We start from the raw sequence: 20564 nt of genomic DNA, 5'->3' as shown, positions 1-20564 counted from the left end.
GACGGATGAAGTTTGCTTCTGTAAGGTGTGAGAAAAACTGCTAGGCTTACACAGCTGTGAAGCAGACTTGAAGGGAGAAAATGTGCTCATGTCCATATTTTGTAAGGCAGTCAGATGTAATGATTCACTGAGATTTTGTTGAGTGCAATGTCAAAACCAATGGCAACTTTGAAAGGAGCACCACAAAACACAACTGTTGAACATGTTGTTCAGTAAGGGTAGTGCATGTCAGACTGTCACCATCGGAATATGACATAACTCAAAGGGAAAAAAATGCGGTTGCCATTATAGACACTGTGGTTCTGTCAAGTGCTGATGTTAGGATTCTAATAGCAAAGAAAACAGCTTGTTTGGTAGCATGAGGCTGTACCCATAGCTCAGCCAGGAGCAGAGCTCTAGTTTATCCTGTTTCAGGATAAAAGCCTCTTCGTACTTAATTATTCTTGGAATGTCAGAGACCATTGGAAGCTGCGAGGCACCGTGTAAGGATTGATGATGGAGTGAGAAGTCTAATAAGTTCTTGCTGATGTCAACGTAATTCATGGTGATGCCTAATATTCAAAAAATATTTCCAAATTTTTGTGGTTTTATGTAGATAAAATTCAAATCAGTTTCAGAGCAAATGCATTGAAATCGGCTTGTGGAAATGATCAAGGTATTGAGCTGCAAGTGTAAGGATTCACAGGTTTGATCAGTTCTACATCAGTAAGCTAAAACTGGAAAGTAATAAAATACATGATTCATATTTCCTTCTGGAACAAGTTTTTCTTTATATAGATATGGTACGATTGGATAATTCCAAGGTAAATCTGAAAGGTGATGTTTGTTGATCACTCTGTAACAAAAAATTGTTCTCAGTTCCGGGTCTATCCAAAAATTTAAAAATATCTAATCTTCTACTGTCGTTTAGAAAGATAAGATCTTTGGTGAATTGCTTGTATCCTTTTTTACCAGAAACCCAGGATATTGTCAAATAGATCAGAAATCAGAATTCACTTTGCTGCAGTATTAAATGACCTACTATTAATTTTTGACGTACAAATAGCCTGTAACCCCAGAGATAATACAAGTAATGTGAACAGAAATGAGGTAAATTATAAGGTGAGTGCAAGTGGGAAGTGAAGGTTGATGCACATTTTTAGTATCTTTTCATGAAGAATTTTTTGAACATGCTATATCCAGTAACAGAATGGGTTCTAACTAATATTGTACTAATGAAATCTGGGGCAGATTTCTCACAATCAGGAATGCATGCATTCTTTATCCTTCATTACAACTCATAATTTTAGGAATTTTGTGTTGGCAAAATAAGGCACATCAGCCAACATCACAAATAGGAGGAGAAGCCACAATATTCATTTCCCATCAGCCTGGCCAAAAATACAGCATTTGGCTGACTATCAAAAGGAGCAGCAGTAATTGTTTCCAGTATCAGTGGAAGCATTTTGCTATTAAAAAAATAAAAATAAAAAAAAATAAAAAAAAAAAAAAGGAACAAAAACAACAAAGCTTCCATTTCATTAATCCAAAAAAAGGCTTGGTCTCTGCCATCAATTAGGGGACAAAAATGGGATTCTCATGGTAAGCTGTAGGTTGTTGTCTGTGGGTGCCTTGCTGCTGCTGCTCGTGTACTGCTGCTGCAGCTGCCACTGCCTCTGCAGTAGCTGTTTGCCCTCTGCAGGCTCCGATCCCCCTGAGTACAGCTGCACACTGCAAGAGCAACTTCCAAGCTTGCATCGCAAGTGGAGTAGGATTGGCTTTGGTTTATATAGTGGGTAGTGCCCAGGAGCTCAACCAGTCTCGGGTCACTGGCAAAACGATAGTCCCAGGCTTACAACTTACTCTTCTAGTTTGCAGAAGAGAGAGGCAGAAAAGGAAAAGTGTGGAGCACAAGATTATAAGCAAGTTGCAGATGGCAGTGCAGTGACCTGTCACTTGTCACCTTGCTTCCTGCCAGACCCTGCAGTGACTTGCTGGTCTCCAACACTAAGCACAGGCTGCGTGCTGGTGAGCTGCTCATGCATCCTCTGTCTGGATTAGGCCGCGAGCAGAACAGCGGGAGCACCCATCGTCACTCTGTCTGCCCATTTTTTTCCTGGGGACAGAAAGATGGTGTTTGTCGAGGTTATTGACTGGCAGTGGCGATGAAGATGCTCAGACAGTGTGTGATCACAGGTCTTCGAGTTGTATAAAGTAATTAATATGTTTTCGTATTTGGTGGAGTACATTGTCAGTGCAGATTCTCTGCTCTGTTCTCAAGATAGAGATAATTGTACCAGATTCACTTGCCATTAAATAAGTTACTTTTAGGCAAAAATCTGTCTGAATCCTAAGCTTCCTTCCCTCTCACCTTTTCATTTCACACTCTTGACTTTTGCTTGTGTTCACTCTACTTTATCTCATATACAATAAGCTTAAAGAGACTTTCACACGTTTATTTTCTAATACCCTTTCACTGAACACAGAACTGTTCAGGCTGGTGACTCTGGTATAGGAAAGTAAACACAAACATGCTGTTTACTGTAAATGATGCCCATTTTCTTTTTGTCTATGTAAAAAAATTGTCTGCTTATTTCTATGTAATACTATAAAAAATTAGAAAAAGTGGATGTTAGGGGAAATTTGCTTTTCATACAATATTTCTGGTGTCATCGTTCAATAGGAATTGTCTTTGCTTCTGTATTAGGTATAAGTGACAAGGTTATGGTAGCAGAGGTGCTGCAGGGGTGGCCTCTGTGAGCAGAGCCCAGCAGCTGCCCCATGGCAGAGCGGAGCCAGCTCCAGCTGCTCCACAAGGGACCTGCTGCTCCCTAAAGCTGGGCCGTGAGTGACACTGGTTGGGCTCTGGGAGAGCAGAGTTAAGGGAAAATAAATCCTCCTGTGCTACAGCAGCTGGGAGAGAAGGGCGAGAACCGAGCAAGAAGCAGCCCTGCAGCCCCCAGGTGAGTGCAGCAGGAGGGCAGGAGGTGCTGCAGGCAGGCAGCAGTGGTTCCCCTGCAGGCTGTGCAGGGAGAGGCCCCTGGTGGAGCAGGCTGTCCCCCTGCAGCCCATGGGTCCCACACGGAGCAGATCTCCACGCTGCAGCCCCCCCATGGGTGGAGGAGCCCCTGTGGAGCAGGTGGATGGGGCATCTACAGCTTCTCTGGGCATCCTGTTTCTGTGCCCCACCACCATCACAGTAAAGATTATTTTCCTTATATCTAATCTATATCTCCCTATACATAACATATATCCCTATATTATATTGAATCTAAATCTCCTATCAATCTTCTTGTCCTGTTAGACTCCCTTACGCTGAGTCAGTTTTGTCTGTGATGGTGGTTGGTGAGCAATCTCCCTGTCCTGTTCTCAAACCGTGGGCATTTTTTTCATATTTTCTTCCCCTGTCATTTTGAGGAGGGGGAGTGAAAGCAACCTGGTGGTGTTGGGCTACCCATTGTTAGCTGTAACACCTCAGCTTCCTACCTGATCAGTTTAGTGGCCAGCATATTGAGGGAGGTGATTGTTCCCCTCTGCTCTGCCCTTGTAAGGCCTCACCTGGAGTGCTGCATCCAGGTCTGGGGCACCCAGCATAAGATGCATGTGGGGCTGTTAGAGTAGATCCAGAGGAGGGTCACAAAGATGATCGGTGGTCTGGATGACGTTTAAGGTCCCTTCCAACCTGAGCCATTCTGTGATTGTATGAAGTTTGTAACTCGGCTGTTGAATTGAGTATTATTGGGATGAACTGCTTACCTGCTCAAGCATGTCTGTTCTTTCCTGCATCCCTCCCCTCCAAAAGAGCTAAAGATCTCATCACACAAGCTTTTACTGAGAAGTTGACAAACACCAGTATGAACGTGGGCTGATCCTGATCACAAAACTTGTAAATGGATATTAGAACAATCTTCTACGGTGTGTTTTCTTACTCTGTTTGTTTCACAGCTTCATAGAAATAACTGATGCAGTGGACATGCAAAGTGTTCTGGTTTAACAAGAAATTGCGGAGAGGCAACCTCATTGCTCTCCCCCTCCCAGAGGAAGGGAGTGTGCAGTAGGAGGTGCTGGTCCCTTGTAACCAATGGCAGGATGCATGGGAATGGCACCAGGGGAGACTCAGGCTGGACATCAGGAAACATTTCTTTACCGTGAGGGTGGACAAAGACTGGAATAGGCTTCCTAGTGAGGTGGTTGGTGCCCCATGCTTGTCAGTGTTCAGGAGGAATGTGGACAGTACCCTCAGTAATGTGCTTTAACAATCACTTAGCCCTGAAGTGTTCAGGCAGTTGGACTTGATGGTCTTTGAAGGTCACTTCCAATGTAACTCTTCTATTCCATACACTTTTATGTGTAATTGGACTGTCTTTTGGTCGTTGGACTGAGAAATACATGATTTTTTTCCCAAATGAAGTATAGTTCATTAAAGCAGGTAAAATTCATTAAAATAAATTGTGCTGTACAGAGCACAATATTATCTGTTTTTCCTCTTGTCCCAGTATTTGTGCCCATGTAGTTTAATGAGAAGTAGTATACTGATGTGCTGTCTTTGAAAATGGACTGAAAATGGACATTCTGCGTGACTGACTCCCTGTTGAATTATGACATGAGTTCTTCAGTCATAATTCAACAGGGAGAAAGGATCTACTCTGCTTTTTGGACATCACCAAGGTTAATATGAGCAGTTGCCAATATCCTCGATACTTCCTGCTATAATAAGTAGTAGTGTGGGCTATGAAGTTTGTTTTACAAACCTTCTTTACCAACAATATTTCATCTTTATAGGATTGTTTTAAAAATAAAGTAGAAAAAGCACTTAAATTATCCTTTCCAAGTTTGATTTAATAGAGACATTTTGAGTGATAATTTATTTAATTATAACATTAAATGGTTTCCATTTTTTATATAAGAGTGAAAGCACAAGGTTTTTACTTGTCACATATGAAGCAATCTTCCTTATATCTTGGTTGAAAGTTCTGCTGGCACTTGCAGTACCTGGAGTTTTTTGTAGTTTCCTTCCTCTTTGAGTTTCCCTGCCAGCAGAACACAAGACTAGGTTAGACAGGCTCAATCATATGGAATTGAAAACGAAAACCTTTTCTTGAGGAATAGTGAGGAAAAAGAATGGAAAAAGGTTCATCAATGTCCAAGGTGTTTTCTTAACCTTCAGCTTGATATCCCAGAAGAGACAGTGCCTTCAGGGCAGGTTTTTCTCTCCTTAAGGGGACGTTTCTTTCAGAGTAGTAGGTATCCTAACCGTATCCTAGAAATGCAGAAAGAAAGATAGCCATTTCTCTTAGAAGTTAGATACTGGCTTTTGTCAGTTACTCAAAGCAAGTGAGAGTCACGGGTTCCATTCATGAGAATGCAATGAGTTAATGACCCCTTTGCAATCTATTTGGTTTACTTGACCTAGTAAAAAGAGGTGCAAGTATTTAATAGTGAAACTATAAACATTTTTGTTGTTTATGTTCCTAAGGGTATCAACCACAATTTGTTCTAAGAAAAGAAAAACAGACGTGCTGCTAACGGTCAGGTCCATGTCCCTTTTCACCCAAATTTATGTAAATCCAATTTATTTTGACCCACTACTGTTCTGGAGCACAGTGGCAAAATGGTTAAGACATCTTGCTATGGAAAGAAGGTGTTAATTTGAGCTCTGCTCTGGATTTACATAAAATTAAGCCTTCAGTCCATCTGTGAATATTTATCTGGTCATTTCTGCTGAGGAATCAAAAGTGGTGAAATGAGATGCTTGACACATCACTGACTTTTTTGTCTGTGACTACAAAAGCTGGTATGCTTTAACTATGTTAATCTGATACATCAGTTGGGTTTGGCATGGATTTTTAACATTTCAAAACTCCATAGAACCACCTCTCCACGTAATCTACATTTTTGTTTCATTAGTAGTTGCAATAATCAAAACTACTACTGCTCTCTCTTCCTGATCCCTTGTCATAACTCATCTCTACTGTGAAAATTAGATGTAATAATCCAAAATTTTAGTTCTTGAATTGGAATATTAAAATGTGTTTATAAGCCTCCTTTGCATTAGTTCTACTATTACTTATGTGTTTGTTTAGTTTCCTTCTTTGTTTTGCAACCTTTTAATCCCTTTGTGTTTCACCTCAGTTTGTGTATAGATGTGATGCTTTCTGCTGATGTTTAACTGCTTCTAGTGCAAGGTGCTTGAATGAAGCCTCTGCTTTATACTGACACATACAGATGTATATATATGTATATTGAAAAAAAAAATCAGAATTTTCATAAGATGGGCTATTTAATCAGGCAACTTACGAAGCCAAATAATTTTTAAGTGAATGCTGAAACTAGAGTTGTTTTTCCTTTCTTTTCTTTTCTTTTTAAGAAAAGGTAAAGAAAAAAAAAAAAAAAAACAAAAAATAAACCAACAGGTGTCAGCAAAGACCATGTAACAAAACGTTAGGTCAAATCACATCAACAGTATATGCTGCATTCATGACAAATCCCTGTTGTTTTTCATTTAATTCTCTCAAAAGATCCTGAGATCTTATTTGTGATCAGTCAACTTAAAATCTAGAATATCACACCCATGTACTGAGATTGAATTGAATTGCTTTCAGCAGAAAACATAAGAAATCCCTTAGACGTAATGTCAATTCCATCTTAATGAATTGTTCTCCCACACTATAATCCAAGTGAGCTCTTTTGTGGATTTGTAAAATATCATTGATTTTTACTTATTTATTTATTTTTTAGCTTGCAATGAGCAGAGCCTTTAGAAAGTTCATTCAGCTTTTAGGATTTTTTGTTCTGGCATAGTGATGTTTGGGTGTTGTGTTTGTTTGTTTGTTTTGTTTGTCCTAGTTCTTAGGTAAGTCTGTATCCAAGAACAGTATGTCAAAAAGTTCCTTTGCATCTCTCATTGTTACTTATTGGCAGGTTTGTCACTCCGGGGTCAAAATAAAGCTCATTCAACCAAGGCAATGGCAGCCACAGTAGCAAGCCTCGGGTCAGTCCCACCACTTGAGATTTGCTGCAGGGCAGTCAGTTGGAATTCATTTTGCATTTTTTCACTGAGCGTTGCCACTCTTACCCTGCAAAAAGGAAAAAAAGTTGTAGGTTGAGTACTGTATGTTATAAGGATTGTTTCCTTCTCTTGCTCATTTTCTCTTTTTGCCCTTAAAATGCTTATTATGATTTAGAAGACAAATCGTACAAACTAAGAAAAAAACATTATGTGTACTGGTAATGGATCACATAGTCATGGTATTGCTTCTTGTAGTTTATACTTGGTTATTCTTAAGATCAGTGATAAAACCCCCAACTGCATATACAGCCTTGGAGCTTTTAGGCCCACCAGTATTAATAGTAATTTTCTAATCTCAGAGGTTGAATTTAAATTATTTAAAAATAGTATTCTTTCTATATCTGTGAAAGATCTTTTTTTTTTTCTTTTTTTTTTTTTCTAAGTTAGATTCACGAAGGCTGTAAGTCAGTGCTGAATGGGTGGTTGGAAACATTTAAGAGGGCTTGGGAGCTGACAGCAATTCTTTTGCTGTAGTGTGCAATGTCAAGTCAAACATACTACTTTAGGAAAAAAAGAAAGGCAAATGACGTTGATTTTGGTCTATATGTAGAATTGTCAGGCAAACTGGTAATGTTGAACATTTTAAGTGCAATCCTGTCACAGGGTGAAAATTGACAAATGATTGAACCTAAAGGTTGAATTCTGTGCATTCTCTGAAGGAAAGGAACACTTGCATTTTTCTTTATTTCAACTTAAAGCATAGCAAATTGTATCCAAACAAGTTATTGTAGAAGTAGAGATGGTCACATTTCAGTGCTTTTGAGGAAAGCCTTTTCAGTTGTAATTTTTTTCCCTTTTTTCTATGCTTTTCTTTACCACACATTCATTTAAGAGATTAAACTGAGGTTATAGTTAACTCACAAGGTTAATAGAAGAATAATAAGTACAGCAGGAATGCGTTTAGCCTTGCTTACAACGGGCCTTATGATAAAAGTGGAGGTCAGGCAAGAAGGAAAATGCCACACCATCCATGTTTTATGAGCTACAACCTACTTAATTTTAAGTTTAGCATCTACATGATTATGACAAATTCGGACAGTAATAAAAACCTTTAGGTAAAATTGTCTTACTCTGCATTTTTGTATATCTTGAGAACTTTCTTGAAAAATGAATGAGAACAAGTGGTCTGATGAGGTGTTTAAGGAGTGTTGTTTCATGAATGGGCGTGTTTGGAGGCAGAAGACTTCTGTCCACTGAGCAAGTGTGTCATTACCAGTGTATCTCAGTCTGGATGTGAAGTAGAATAACTGTAAGAGAGTGGTTATGTCTCATTTAGCCCTTGGGGCGATGAAAAGTGGTGATGAACAGCAGTCGTGGAGTTGGGGTGCTATTTGTTTTTGGAGCCGTTGCGAACAAGGAACATGAAGTGGGAATTTGAGACCCATCCAGCTGGATCTTGTCCACAAGAGTAATATATTTAATCAATAATTTGATACTTTTGTGTGTGTGTGTTTTTTTGTTTTTTTTTTTTTTTCCCCTGAAATCTGCTTAGAAGTGTGTAGGAGCAGGCAGAGGTGTGGGCAACTTGTTTTAACAGCTTGGACTCCCCTATCCTTTCGTCAGGGTTTTGTGATCTGCCCTCTGTCGTGTGGCTGGCCATAATTCGTGTTTTCCGTTGTCGTGCCACGCGTGCTTCGTTCCTTGTCATGTGCTAACCACACACCAACCATCGGCCACGGTTGCTGGTGTTTTGGTCACGAGGGGAGCACATATGGGAGCAGGGAGGGACATGTGGTGTCTGGTTGTCTTCAAAGAGTCTTTGTGGTTTGCGCTACCCAAAGGGCTCCTCACATCTGCCGTGAATCCCTGAGCGTGGTAATGGTTTCCAGTCGGTACCGGTAGGCGCTGATTTAGAAGCAGAAGGCCGCACATCACACAGGCCTAGATGACATTTTCTTAACACGTTTTTAGCAGAGAACTCATTCTGGGAAAGTAGTTTATTTTATTCTCGTTCCTTTTTCTCCTCTGCAGTGGGTTTGCTGTCCTGTTTGCACACATAATATAGTGGTGGACAGTGACCTGTGTCTGGTTTTGAAAGGGCAACCACTCAGGGAAAACAAGAATTCAGAGAACCTGAGTTATGAAGCACAGCAGGGAGGGGGCCTGACTGGCAAGGCTCAGTGCACTTCATTGCATCCCAGCATGGTTTTTGATGTGGTATGTGCTCAAACAGCTCCTCTGGATGAGAATGCAGGTGTTACAAAACAAGTCAGTGAGTTGTGACCTGTTATCTGTATACCTGGCTATCTCTCTTATGGGAAAGTTCACCGCTGGGTCAGCTCCACTTCTGCCTTTCCTTGTGCATGTCAAGCTGGTTCTTAAAATTTCTGATATTGGCTGCAATGCTTCTTTCCATTTCTTACTCAATTCAAATTTGTGGTATATTATTTTAAGCTGAGTTGCCATCTTGCTCTGTAGGCAGGCTTTTGGTTGCCCTCTTTTCCAGACCTCTGCTATTTAAAGATGTTCAATACATATCACATCTGACTCTGCTCTGAAGAGTCTCTTTTGTATTTGTCTACACTTATAATCGTGTTTAGGCTTCAGTACTTCAGTATCTTTGTAACTAGTCTCAATGGCTCTTATTCTTTAATTTCTAGTTTCACACTGTTGTATGCAAGTATTGATCTTTTGCTCACTTGGCTTCAGCATGGTTGCAAAGATTTTACAAATTATGCTGCTAACAGATTTTTTCAGTGCTTCTTGGCAATTGAAAACAGTCCTCTACGTGAACAATACAATCTTAGAAGAACAGAAGTCATATGAAGCCAGGGCCTTCCCAATCAATGTCTACTACAATTACACATACCAGAGCTACGTTTCCATTTGCAGTTTTGGTTTTGCTCTGTAGACTGCATGGAACATTGTTGTCTTTGCTGCCATTGTTAAAGATGTTTAGCAATGCAAGAGTAATACTCTGCCTAAAAATGAGATACGGTGTTTCTTGTCTTTCTGTGGTGTTCTCTCTTTGTCGCTATCTTCTTTGCTATCTGTCCAGGCCATCAATTGAATTGCTCTGTAATTAAATTGAGTTCTGTTGTGTATCCATGTAAGAGAACTGGATTAAATTTATCTTTGTTGGGTTATCTCCTATCTGTATTTCTTATTTCTGTCAACAACTAGCTGTCGGCATTTAATTTTACATCACTGATGTCTTTTGATACCATTGGTTGAGTCCTCTTAGAAATACAGTATATTGTACTGATCACAACGTAGACCTATCCTGAAATTATGCATCAGACTTTTGAACTTCACAGATGTCATATTTGTGGCCATAAGTACTTTGATAAAGTACTTCTGGAGATATTTACACTGTTCAGATCCTACTTAAAGGATCCTACTTAAAACATTCATTTAAATTCCTCAGAAAGGCAACAGTGAACATTAAACTTTGATTCCTGTCCTGACCAACATGTATTACTGCTCTCAATGCAGTCCACAGTAGACGAAGGGGAACCATTGCAAGGAAATGATAGGAGAACTTAGGTACTTGTATTTTTAGTGCACCTGAGAGTGGGGTAGTTTGCTGTTCTTACTGATTGAGATGTGTTGCACTCGGTTGTCTGTGGTCCCTTCTCTCAGCAGCCCAGCTTTGTTCTAGGAACTCTTCTGGTCCAGCAAACATAAGAAAAGCTGTAACACTGCTGATGGCTGAAAATCCTTGGGCTTACAGAAAGTGGGATGTTGGCTCCTCAGCTCACTGAAATGAAATTGAAGTACAAGCCATTTAGCTTCCTCCCTGAGGACCACTTTGTACTTGAAGCAAAGTCTTTCTCGGTTCTCAGTTTTAATATGTTTTTGGGCAGTGAGAGTGCTAGGCTAACCATTTTTTTGTGGTGGGGAAGGATTTTTCCCATGCTATCAGAATAGGGGATGAGAGGCAGGGATTTGCCTTGTTTTTTGTGTTTATTTTTTGCCCAGTTCTCACTGCAGGCAATGAGAAGGCTGGGCTCCCAGTGTTTGTACAACAAATATGAAGAACGAGAGCAACCATTTTTCCTCCTTTCTTCTTGATGCCATTGATTTCACACGCTCTGGGCAGGCCTCACTCTTGCTTCTTTTTCCTGTTCTATCTTAGACACTTGCTGCTGCTCGCTCACCAGCAGCCTTGTCACCTGCAATTGCAGTGCAGAATACTGCTTGCACTGTTGGCACACCTCACGAGCTGGAAAAACTTTATAAAAACCAAAAATATTCAGGTTGATCTGAGTAAAATGCTTAGTGCTCTCTAGCAAGTGTTACAGTTTGCCATGAGAACGGCTTGTACTGGATGAGTGACAATACCTCCAGTCCCAAGCAACTGTATGACAGATAGTGGGTCCAGAAGAATTCATAGAGTCTAGTCATATTCACTTTCTCATTCAAGAAACCAGGATTCTGCAACAATTTTCATATCTTAAAGATTGTACCAGTATACATAAACTGATAATATTAAGATGTACTGGCTATTTAAATGGTCTAGATTTGTTGTAGTAAGACTTGATTTTTACTAAATAAATAACATAGCGCACTTCCCTTCCCTCCTTAGTATAAAAAAAAGGAAAAAAAGAAAAAAAAATATATATATTTTTTTCAGAATTACAGAGCAACCATAAAATCACAAGACGATGATGTTTTCAGATGTGGGAAATTCAGGGATTTGGTGTTACTTCAGGAAATCTTGTGTCACCTTCCATCCTTTCAAGCTGACAGTGCACCAGCCATTGCTGAGATATCCCTGAACCTGTCCATCTCCCGCTGACAAAAAAAATCTCTTGTGGACTTAGATACACTGGGATACAGCAGTTTTTCTTCAAGTCTGTCTCAGCCTTGGAGACCATCCAACTGCTGAGTTGCCTGAATCTCACCATTTGCATTAGAAACTCCATCCTACTGTAGCTTTCTTCATGTGTTTTTTTGTTTGTTTGTTTGTCTGTTTGTTTTTCTTTTTCATTAGGTTAGGTCTTTGCCATACAGGAGAGTGCTTTCCTGATTTCGCCATTCCCTTTTTAAGGCTGTTATCACTATTTGTTATACTAGAGTAGTGCATAAAGAGCCAGTTAGGATCAGAGCCCCATTGAGTCTGGCCCTGGAAAAAATCAGTAAAGGTTTGCTTCTGCCCTGAAGTCATCACAGTCTAAATAGATAAGAGAGAATAGAAGAAATAGATACGTAACACATAGCTGAAAAAAAAAAAAAGAGTAGTTTTTTGCAAGTGGTGTCTAAATATATTTTCTTTGTAGCAATTTTTTTCTCTTCCAGGTTTTCTAGTATTTTTGATGGTTAGGAGATGCCTGGGTTTAGAGTGAAAAACAAAATTTCTACGTTTGAGGCCATATTATCATTACACACTTTTTAATGTCTGTACAACATCAGCATCTGAGACTGCAGGAACTTAACTGCTTTACTTGTTGGCATTACGCTGCAGTTGATTTCGGTGAACCATAAAAAGTTTGGCCCTGAAGGTAAAATTAGACTGTATGCATGTTCCTAACATACTGCTCTGGGGATAAACATGTCTTAAATCAACTCATCGCTCACAGCTAAATTCCTTCTCCAAATGCAGTTTCCCTGTAGATAGTAATGTTCAGTAAGACTGATTTTCTTTAAAACCATAAAGTTTTTTGAACATAATTCTATCAATGAACATATTTGAGCAAAGAATTCACAGAATCCTAATAAAGATTTATTATTTTTTTTTGTGTAGTGGGGGGTAAGGAGGGCGGGGGTGGGGTACAACTTTTTTAGTTAGCTTCCATCAGTACTTCTAATTCGTTCAAGTATGTTCCAAACGTTTGCATCGTGTGCTTGCTCACATGTACATAATGAAAACTTTTGGACTTCATTGAAACTTTATTTGGTAATTCTGCATTAGGAAAATTAAAATTGAAGTTTATGATACCCTGGCTCCTACTTGCTCAGTTCATAGTGCGTTGTTAAGATGCCATCACTTGAGAGCTTTGTTACAGCACTGTTTCTGTTGTGGCTTAATATGCTGCGGGTTCAGATGGCAGTAATTGTGGCCTTGAGCGGTTGGACTAAAGAATACCAGCTGGGTTTGTACCCAGATATTCTTAGATTAATATTTCGTGACTTAGATCTTGTCCTGTCTGGAATTTAAACATAGTTCCCCAAGCTTTAAAGGGAAGGCAAGCACCATTTGAGGCTCTTAATGAGCTTTTTTTTTTTTTCCTCTTTAATTTGACTTTTTTTTTTTTTTTCAAACTTCTGTAGCCAGTGAAATCCAGGCAGTTACTTCCGAACCATTTTTACAGCCCCATATGGACAAAGCACTTTAGTTTGTTTCACAGCTTAATTCCCAAATTAATAATAGTTAGAAAGTTCTTCCATCTGCATCTCCATTTTCTTACAATATATAAGGAAGAAAAAATTTCCCTAGGTATTAGGCAAACCTTTGAAGTGTGAACAACTTGGTTACGTTTGAGACAGCAACTCTTTGGTTGCAAGTAAGTTGATTTTTATTTTTTATTTTTTGGTTGCTCTTTGAAATAATTCCTTTTGTTTCAGGTCTAAAATTTCAATTTTATTTCTACATACAGACAAGAGACTTAAACTCCCCCATACTGGGGAATCAGTTGGGCTTTTTTTCTATTTAGAACACCTTTGACCCATCCCTCCCCAGTTCAGTGAATAGAAATGGCAAGGCAACTTGTGCTGAGGGTGACTAAAGATCTGCTCTCCATGTAGCTCATGAAGTGAACCTGCAGGGGAGAGGGTTTCAGGAGTCCTGCTTATGGAAAAAATGCTTTTAAAGTATTTCTTTGCAAAAGAGAGCCTTTCTTGTACCCCTGAGTATATATTAATTGGTTATAATCCTTAGTTTTGAGGCACATAATTATTCACACAGCAGCAGGTGATGGATTCACAGGTACAGTTACAATTTCTTTGTACTGACAAGCAGCCTTTGCTGAGAGCCAGAGAGGACCATTTTGTATAAATCCCTAAGTTCTGTACTTAGTTGTAGAGCGAAGAATTCAGATACGTGGCAAAACATATGCAAGTGCTTACAAGTTTCACTAGCTAGCCTTTAAGTTGTCTGCCTGGATATGTCATTACTGTAGGTGGTTTAACTTCTGTTTGCTTTTCTTTTTCTTGTGGTCTGTTATTTTTTTTCTTACAGATTATTACTAAATATGTTTATGGACTACTGGAAAAGGAATGCCATTTGAAAAAAGTAACTCTCCCGGTAAGTATAAATATTTTTGAAGATGCTGTTTGCTTGGATCTGTGAAAAGCAGAGACTTCAATCCAGAGTTCAGATAAAGACAAGATGTGCCCGGCCTCTGCATGGTGTCGTCTCAGGACGCTGACTTCACGTGCAGCATGTGTGTGCATTCGGAGAGATGGATCTGCCTGACTTCTCATGTGCTTGATTTCTCTAGCTGAGCCTTCCTTGCCTTGACAGACTCCAGAATGTGCTAATTTTGGTAGAGGAACCACAAAATTTTTGGAAAACATTTGTGAATGCTTTGAGACCTCTACAGATGGGTTCCCAGAGCTAAAGACAGGTGTCTCTACATACAGAGTAATAAACTCAAAACAGAGTCTCAGTCAACTGATCCATGTCTACTTTATAATTTCTTTAAACACACAATTTCAGGAGCTTATAACATGTATGTGCTATAAAGTGTAGATGTTGTTTGGTGAAAACACTTGATCAGCCCTTAGAAGTGATGAAGCAGTCCCCAGACAGCACGTGAGAGTGTTGCTGTCTATAAGTGTATGCAAGAACATGATGTTGTTTGGGTATTTTTATATTCTGTGGGGAGACAGTAGTGTGACTGTGCTGTGTAGGTTTTCCATCACTATTCTAAAGGATTCATGTGGTATTTGAGAAGCTTTTCCACTAGAGCTGTTCTCAGCCAGCCCCTCCTATTCAGCAGAGAAAAAGCCATTTCAGGTATGGAAGCAAATTTCCTTTTACTTTCATAGTTCTATAACATTTTGCAATTCCCTTTTCCATTCCCCAAGCATTGTTCAGGGAATGTTTTGATAACCTGTCCCAGCTGCTGAGAGTTTCCTGGCCAGGCTTTGCCAACGTCTTCATCATCAGGGCAGAAGTGTCTGGGAGCTCCACAGGACTGTGCAGGGGATCAGCAGCTGCTAAGCCCAATATTGCTGCACCCCTGTCCTGAGACCACCTGAGAAAGCTTCCTTTGCTTCAGATTTCTCTGCATGAACAGGAGAGGATTGGGCTCATTGTGACAGCCTGCCTGATGCAGTGCTTGGCATGAGCTCTCTAACTTCTCTACACAACTAGTTTTCTCCACTGGGGAAGTTTTGGTCCAGGAATGCTTCTGTATTCCAGAGTGGTAATGCATCAAAAGACTTCCTCAAGCAATGTCACACTCTGAAACCAGGAAGCTGTCATTTTTAAACTTTTATGTGCCCAAATTTTGAGGCTATGGAACTTTGTATGTAATAAGACGTTGCAATACCTATGTGCACAGTTAAGCTTCAAAAAAGTAGCACCATACTGCCTTCACCTTCGTCACATCTGTGGGTTCTCTTCTGCCCTACTCTGAGATTTGTGTGTCTAGCTTGGGAGAATAGCTCCTTGTATAGCTCTTGTTGAAGTGATCTGTATTTACTCTTAATTACAAATTGTGTAGTAATCACTGATCTACAGATGGAGTTTGTTAGTAGTACACTTAAACCATTCTCCAACATATTCCAGTTTTTGCAAAGTGTCATGAGTACACTGCATTTTGGAGTGAAGGAAGAACTCACAATGCACCCATTTAATTCTGAGCAGTGTGGAAAATTTGGCACAAGGTATGAATCCCATTCTTCAGTAATGGCTCTTATTCATAGGAAGCCGTTACCAGAATCAAAACTAGGTTGTGAAGAAAACTACAAAAATGAGGCAGAAGGTGAAAAATGAGAGCTGTCTAAAGGCTATGGTTAAGTCACCCAACAAGTTCCAAGGAACAGCACGAGGAAATTTATTTTAAATTAATAATGGAGGCTAATAGAAATAGTAAGATGGTTTGTAGCAGTTGTAAGCCCCATGCAAGTGAGGAAAAAAGGGGTGTAACTGCTGGTTAGCTATGTTAGATACAAAATTACAATAAGATTGCCCAAAAATTAGATTAGAAGAGCTTGTTAAATTTGTAAAAGTTATTAATAAAACAGCTGATGAGACCAATAGATGAGCTGCAAGCAAAAGGAATGCTCAGCTCCAGATCTCAGCTGAGGAATGCTCAGAGAACAATTAAAGTGATTATTTCCAGTAGTAACTATCCAGAGGTTTTCACACCACACTCATTTATTTATTTATTTATTTGAAACCGGGTATCATTCTGAGGAACTGTCTCAAATTGGCATGTCAGTAGAAGAGATCTTAGAATGAATGGATTTATTGTACAGTAGTCAGCTTCCTGGATGAGATGTTTTTTAAGCCCAAGGTTCTTTAAGAAGCACAACAAACTAGTGTATAACTTACTGATCAGATCAGCTACTTTCAAAAGAGGCACAGAAAAAAAAGTAAGTATATGATGATTTTTGAAGTGTTCCAGGAGAGATTCCTAGAGCTGTGTATCAGGAAGAAATAATATACTGGGGCAAAAGTCAGTACAGCCTTCATTTTAAAAGATTGGCTAGAGTGCACTGACAGCCTGAAAATCATAAGATCTTGTCAATGAAAGAAAACCTGGATTTCCAGTAATCTGCCAACGAGCTTGCAGAGTGCTTCTAAAGAAGACACTGCATTGGCGTAAGAAGGAGTCCCGTTATGAGTTAATAATAGGCTAAAACGTAAAGAAAGAAAAAAAAAAAAAGGAAAAAAAAAAGGTATTCATACTTCACAGATGAAAAGTTTTGACTGATGCAGTGTTGTTAAGAGCTGCACTGATAACATATTTGTAAATAAAAGGAAAGAGGAATTGATAGAATGTAAATAACTTTTCTGATTTTTTTCTAAAATAATAAAGAATACTGATATCTAAAGCTGATTGTGATGAGTTTGAGCATTATTTCATGATGCTGAATGATTGGATGATAAAATGGCATGAGATTCAATTCTGGTAAATGTGAAATTACGGGGAAAAGAATTCACTCTGTAAACACAATGGTGGCCTCTAAATGAGCTATTACTACTCAGGAAAGATCTTGGAGTGATTGTGAATAGCTCTCTGAGAACATCAGTTAATGCTCAATGGCAGTCAAAAACCCTCAAAGCAAATAGGATGTTAGGAATTATGAAGTGTTAAGAACAAAACAGAAAAACATCATCATTCCACTCATTATGTGGGCCCCCATCTTGAACACTGCGTGGAGTCTGGACACCATATCAAAAAGGATATGTAGAATTAAAAAAAAAAAAAATACAGAGGAGGGTTGCAAGGATGATCACAGGAATGAAATCCTTTTCAGACAAAGAAAGATTAGACAGAAAGATTCTTCAGCTTGGAAAATAGATGACTGAGGAAGGAATATGACAAATCTATAAAATCATGAAAGGTGTAGAGAAGATGAATAGGGAATGGTTTTTCACTTTTTTTCATAATAGAGGAGCTAAGGGGCATCAAGTTTAAATTATCAGGCAGGAGATCTCTACTGAAAGAGAGGAAGTACCTTTTTTCATAAAGGTCCCAATTATATTGTGGAACTCATTGCCACAGCATACTATTAAGGAGAAAGGTACAAATGCATTCAAAAAAAACATTTGACGGTGTTAAGGTGTGACAGGTACATTGAACTATCATACTTGCTTGTCCAGGAACAAACTCTGGATCAGGAAGCTCCAAAGTCACTGGTTGCCAAAAAGAGGGAAGAATCATTCCATAAATACTCTTTTCTCATACTTATTCCCCTAAGTGATCTGACAGAAAAAGCATCTTGGGACCCTTATCTTGACCAGTGTGGCCACTGTTGTAAACACCTTACATAAGTATTTCAGAGGTAAATTTGGAATAATTCTTCACAAACTTTGTCACAAGGCAATCAGAAAGTTGGTGTACTGGCCTTTGTTTTTCTGCCAGCTCATTACAAAGTTGATGGTGTAATAATGTTTGAATACAAGAAATGTATTTCAGGACTGTGTTAAGTGGAGTACATTTTTTTCCAATACGATTTTAGTAGTGCACTGAAATGCTGTGCTCCAGAGGTTCACTATGACAGCATTCACGTTCGCTCATCTTACTTAATTTCCTCCACGTCATGGACAAAGTCCAACTCCGCTGTCTTTATTTTACTTTCTCAGGTGACATTTTCAGTTTTGGACTCAATTATTTCCTTTCAGATACAAAAATAAGAACAGTTTGGGAATCTGGAAAGTTTGCTTGTTGCTTTATTACTTTAGCGTCTATGCCAAATGTAAATCCAAACCTTTTTTCTTCCGGAGAGGCTTAGATGTTATTGCTAGTGTAAAATATTGGAGTTCTTTTAATGTTCAAAATCTGCGACTGGACTTGAAAATTTAAATGAAGAAACTCATATTCAGGGAGAAGCAGTGCAATTATTTCTTTTAAATTTCTCATTTTGTGCTCCATTGAAGGTTATATTATTAGTACAAAGAAGACTGCAGGTTTTTTATCCAGATGAAGCCTTTGTATTTCTCTGGTTTTAATGGCATAATCAGTGATTGATCTTTGCTGTTCTTTAGCTGTTGAGGACAAATAAAGGGTGCTTCTGAATTAAATGCATCTTTAACAGCTTCTGGGAAGGCCTGAGATGGAAGTTTAAATAATCACCAACATGTTTTATTGACGATGGTACTGAAAGGTCTCACTTTGCAGAACCTTCTAACTTGTCAATGCTTTGCTCTTTCACTTCAATAGATAAAACTTCATTCAGTAGTTCTCTTGATCTACTAGAAAGCCAAGAACTATTTTTCTGTGAGAAACAATGGTCTCTTATCTCCACGGCTTATCCCTTTTGGTTATTTTGTTACCCAAATCAGGTCAATACTTGTTTTTTTGAAATTTCACCAGTTTCAGGTGCGTTAATTTAGATGTAGGTGTGTTAATTTAGTTGTAGTTTAATTTAGTTGTAGTTACTGGTGAATTTTTTTTTCACGAATTGCTAATTAGCAGCTTGTAGTATTGATCAATAGTTTTCACTTAAAAAAAAAAAAAGAAGAAAGAAGGAAATTCAGTTTTGTGAAGACTATAACATAAGTGAGTTAGTGATCTTTATGCAGAACAACTTAACAGAAAACTTCTTTGTCTTGCATCACGAATGACCAGTTTTCTCCCTACACCTGCTGATCATAATTCCTACATTCTTTCTGACTCTTTTCAGTTTCTGTTCTGTTTATTTGCCCTGTTCTTGCCTCCAGTCTCAAGGTACGCCTGTTTCACCTCTTTGTAGGCTCTCAGTATATGTCTTTTATGGTGTTTCTTAATATGTGTAAGAAAGATATTAGTGTTTTTTCCCTTTAAAATTTTGAACTGAAGCAATCTCAAACTTTAAACTACAAGTGGGCAGAATTAAGGACCCCTAGAGCCTAGATGAGTCTTAAGCTGCTGATGGCTGAGATCTGAAAATTGAGTCATAATGACTTAAAGTCTTAGCATGGAGGTTGAAATAAGACTGGGTTTCCAGTGTGTTTTGTTGTTACCCTAAGTATTGATAGCAACTTTGCAAATTACCAACTAGTCTGCAGTTGAAATATTTTATACACTGGTACTACTACATCATGTGATAGCTCATCAGAGATGGAACTCATGGAAAAATTACTTCACTGTTTGAAAACTGTAAGAACTTCATTATGTCTGTAGAGTGCATAACTCATCAGAGAATTCCTCATAACTGTAGACATTCATAAAACTTAGCATATAGTTGTGCATTGGAAAAATAAATCTGAGAAAAGGAAAATTAAACTTTAACAGTAATTTTAAGCAGTAAATTATCGGCAGAATATAGATTGGTTTGACATTCTTAGCTACAAATTATTGGAAGGTTGTTATTGGAAGTGAATAATAAAGTTGAATTAAGTTGTTAAATTAAACAAATTGAAGCTCCACATTTTACTGAATTTATTCAATTTGTCTTTCAACAAAGGATCATGAGTAGCTCCAGAAGTGCAAGTGGCTAATAAAAATAAATTATTTTACATGGACTCAGTGTGTCTAACACTAAGTGATATTCTACGTTGATTTGTCAATAAAGTAGTGTTGTGCACAAGAGTGACCTTTATGTGCATTCTTTAGTGAAAAGGTGATTTAATGAATTACTACTGTTTGAAGAGAAATTAGCTTGAAGAAAAGAAAGTTTCCAGATGTAATAAAGTTGAGGAAGGGAACGAAGGGTTATTTTTTAGTAGCTTGATAGATATTTTTTTTAACTTGTAGATCAGCATAACTGCGAAAATGTGAACTAGTTATGTTGTGTCTTCTCCTACATATTACAGGTGCTGGTATTTCCTCAATAATGAACAAAAAATTGGTTCATAAATACTAAAACATACAGTTTAGTTATATGTTAGTCTGAAGTACAAATTCACAGTGGTTTCTCTTAATTATAATGTTGTAAGCATTCAGTTTATGTGCCAAAAGACAATTAGCTCATATCA

At 38.5% G+C, this 20564-nt stretch overlaps 1 protein-coding gene across 3 annotated transcripts in view; it reads left to right on the top strand.

Moving 5' to 3' along the window:
- Positions 1-20564, top strand: part of FAM172A (family with sequence similarity 172 member A) — a 253536-nt gene that overhangs the window by 37693 nt on the left and 195279 nt on the right. For all 3 annotated transcript variants that reach the window (XM_032205984.1, XM_032205985.1, XM_032205983.1), the window contains one exon: positions 14169-14234. In XM_032205984.1, coding sequence (XP_032061875.1) covers positions 14169-14234 — 66 coding nt within the window. The remainder of the gene's footprint in view (positions 1-14168; positions 14235-20564) is intronic.

This window comes from Aythya fuligula, chromosome Z, assembly GCF_009819795.1.
Source record: "Aythya fuligula isolate bAytFul2 chromosome Z, bAytFul2.pri, whole genome shotgun sequence".
NCBI lineage: Eukaryota > Metazoa > Chordata > Aves > Anseriformes > Anatidae > Aythya > Aythya fuligula.
Note: the sequence above shows the minus strand (reverse complement) of the source record. Positions and strands in the feature narration are given on the sequence as shown.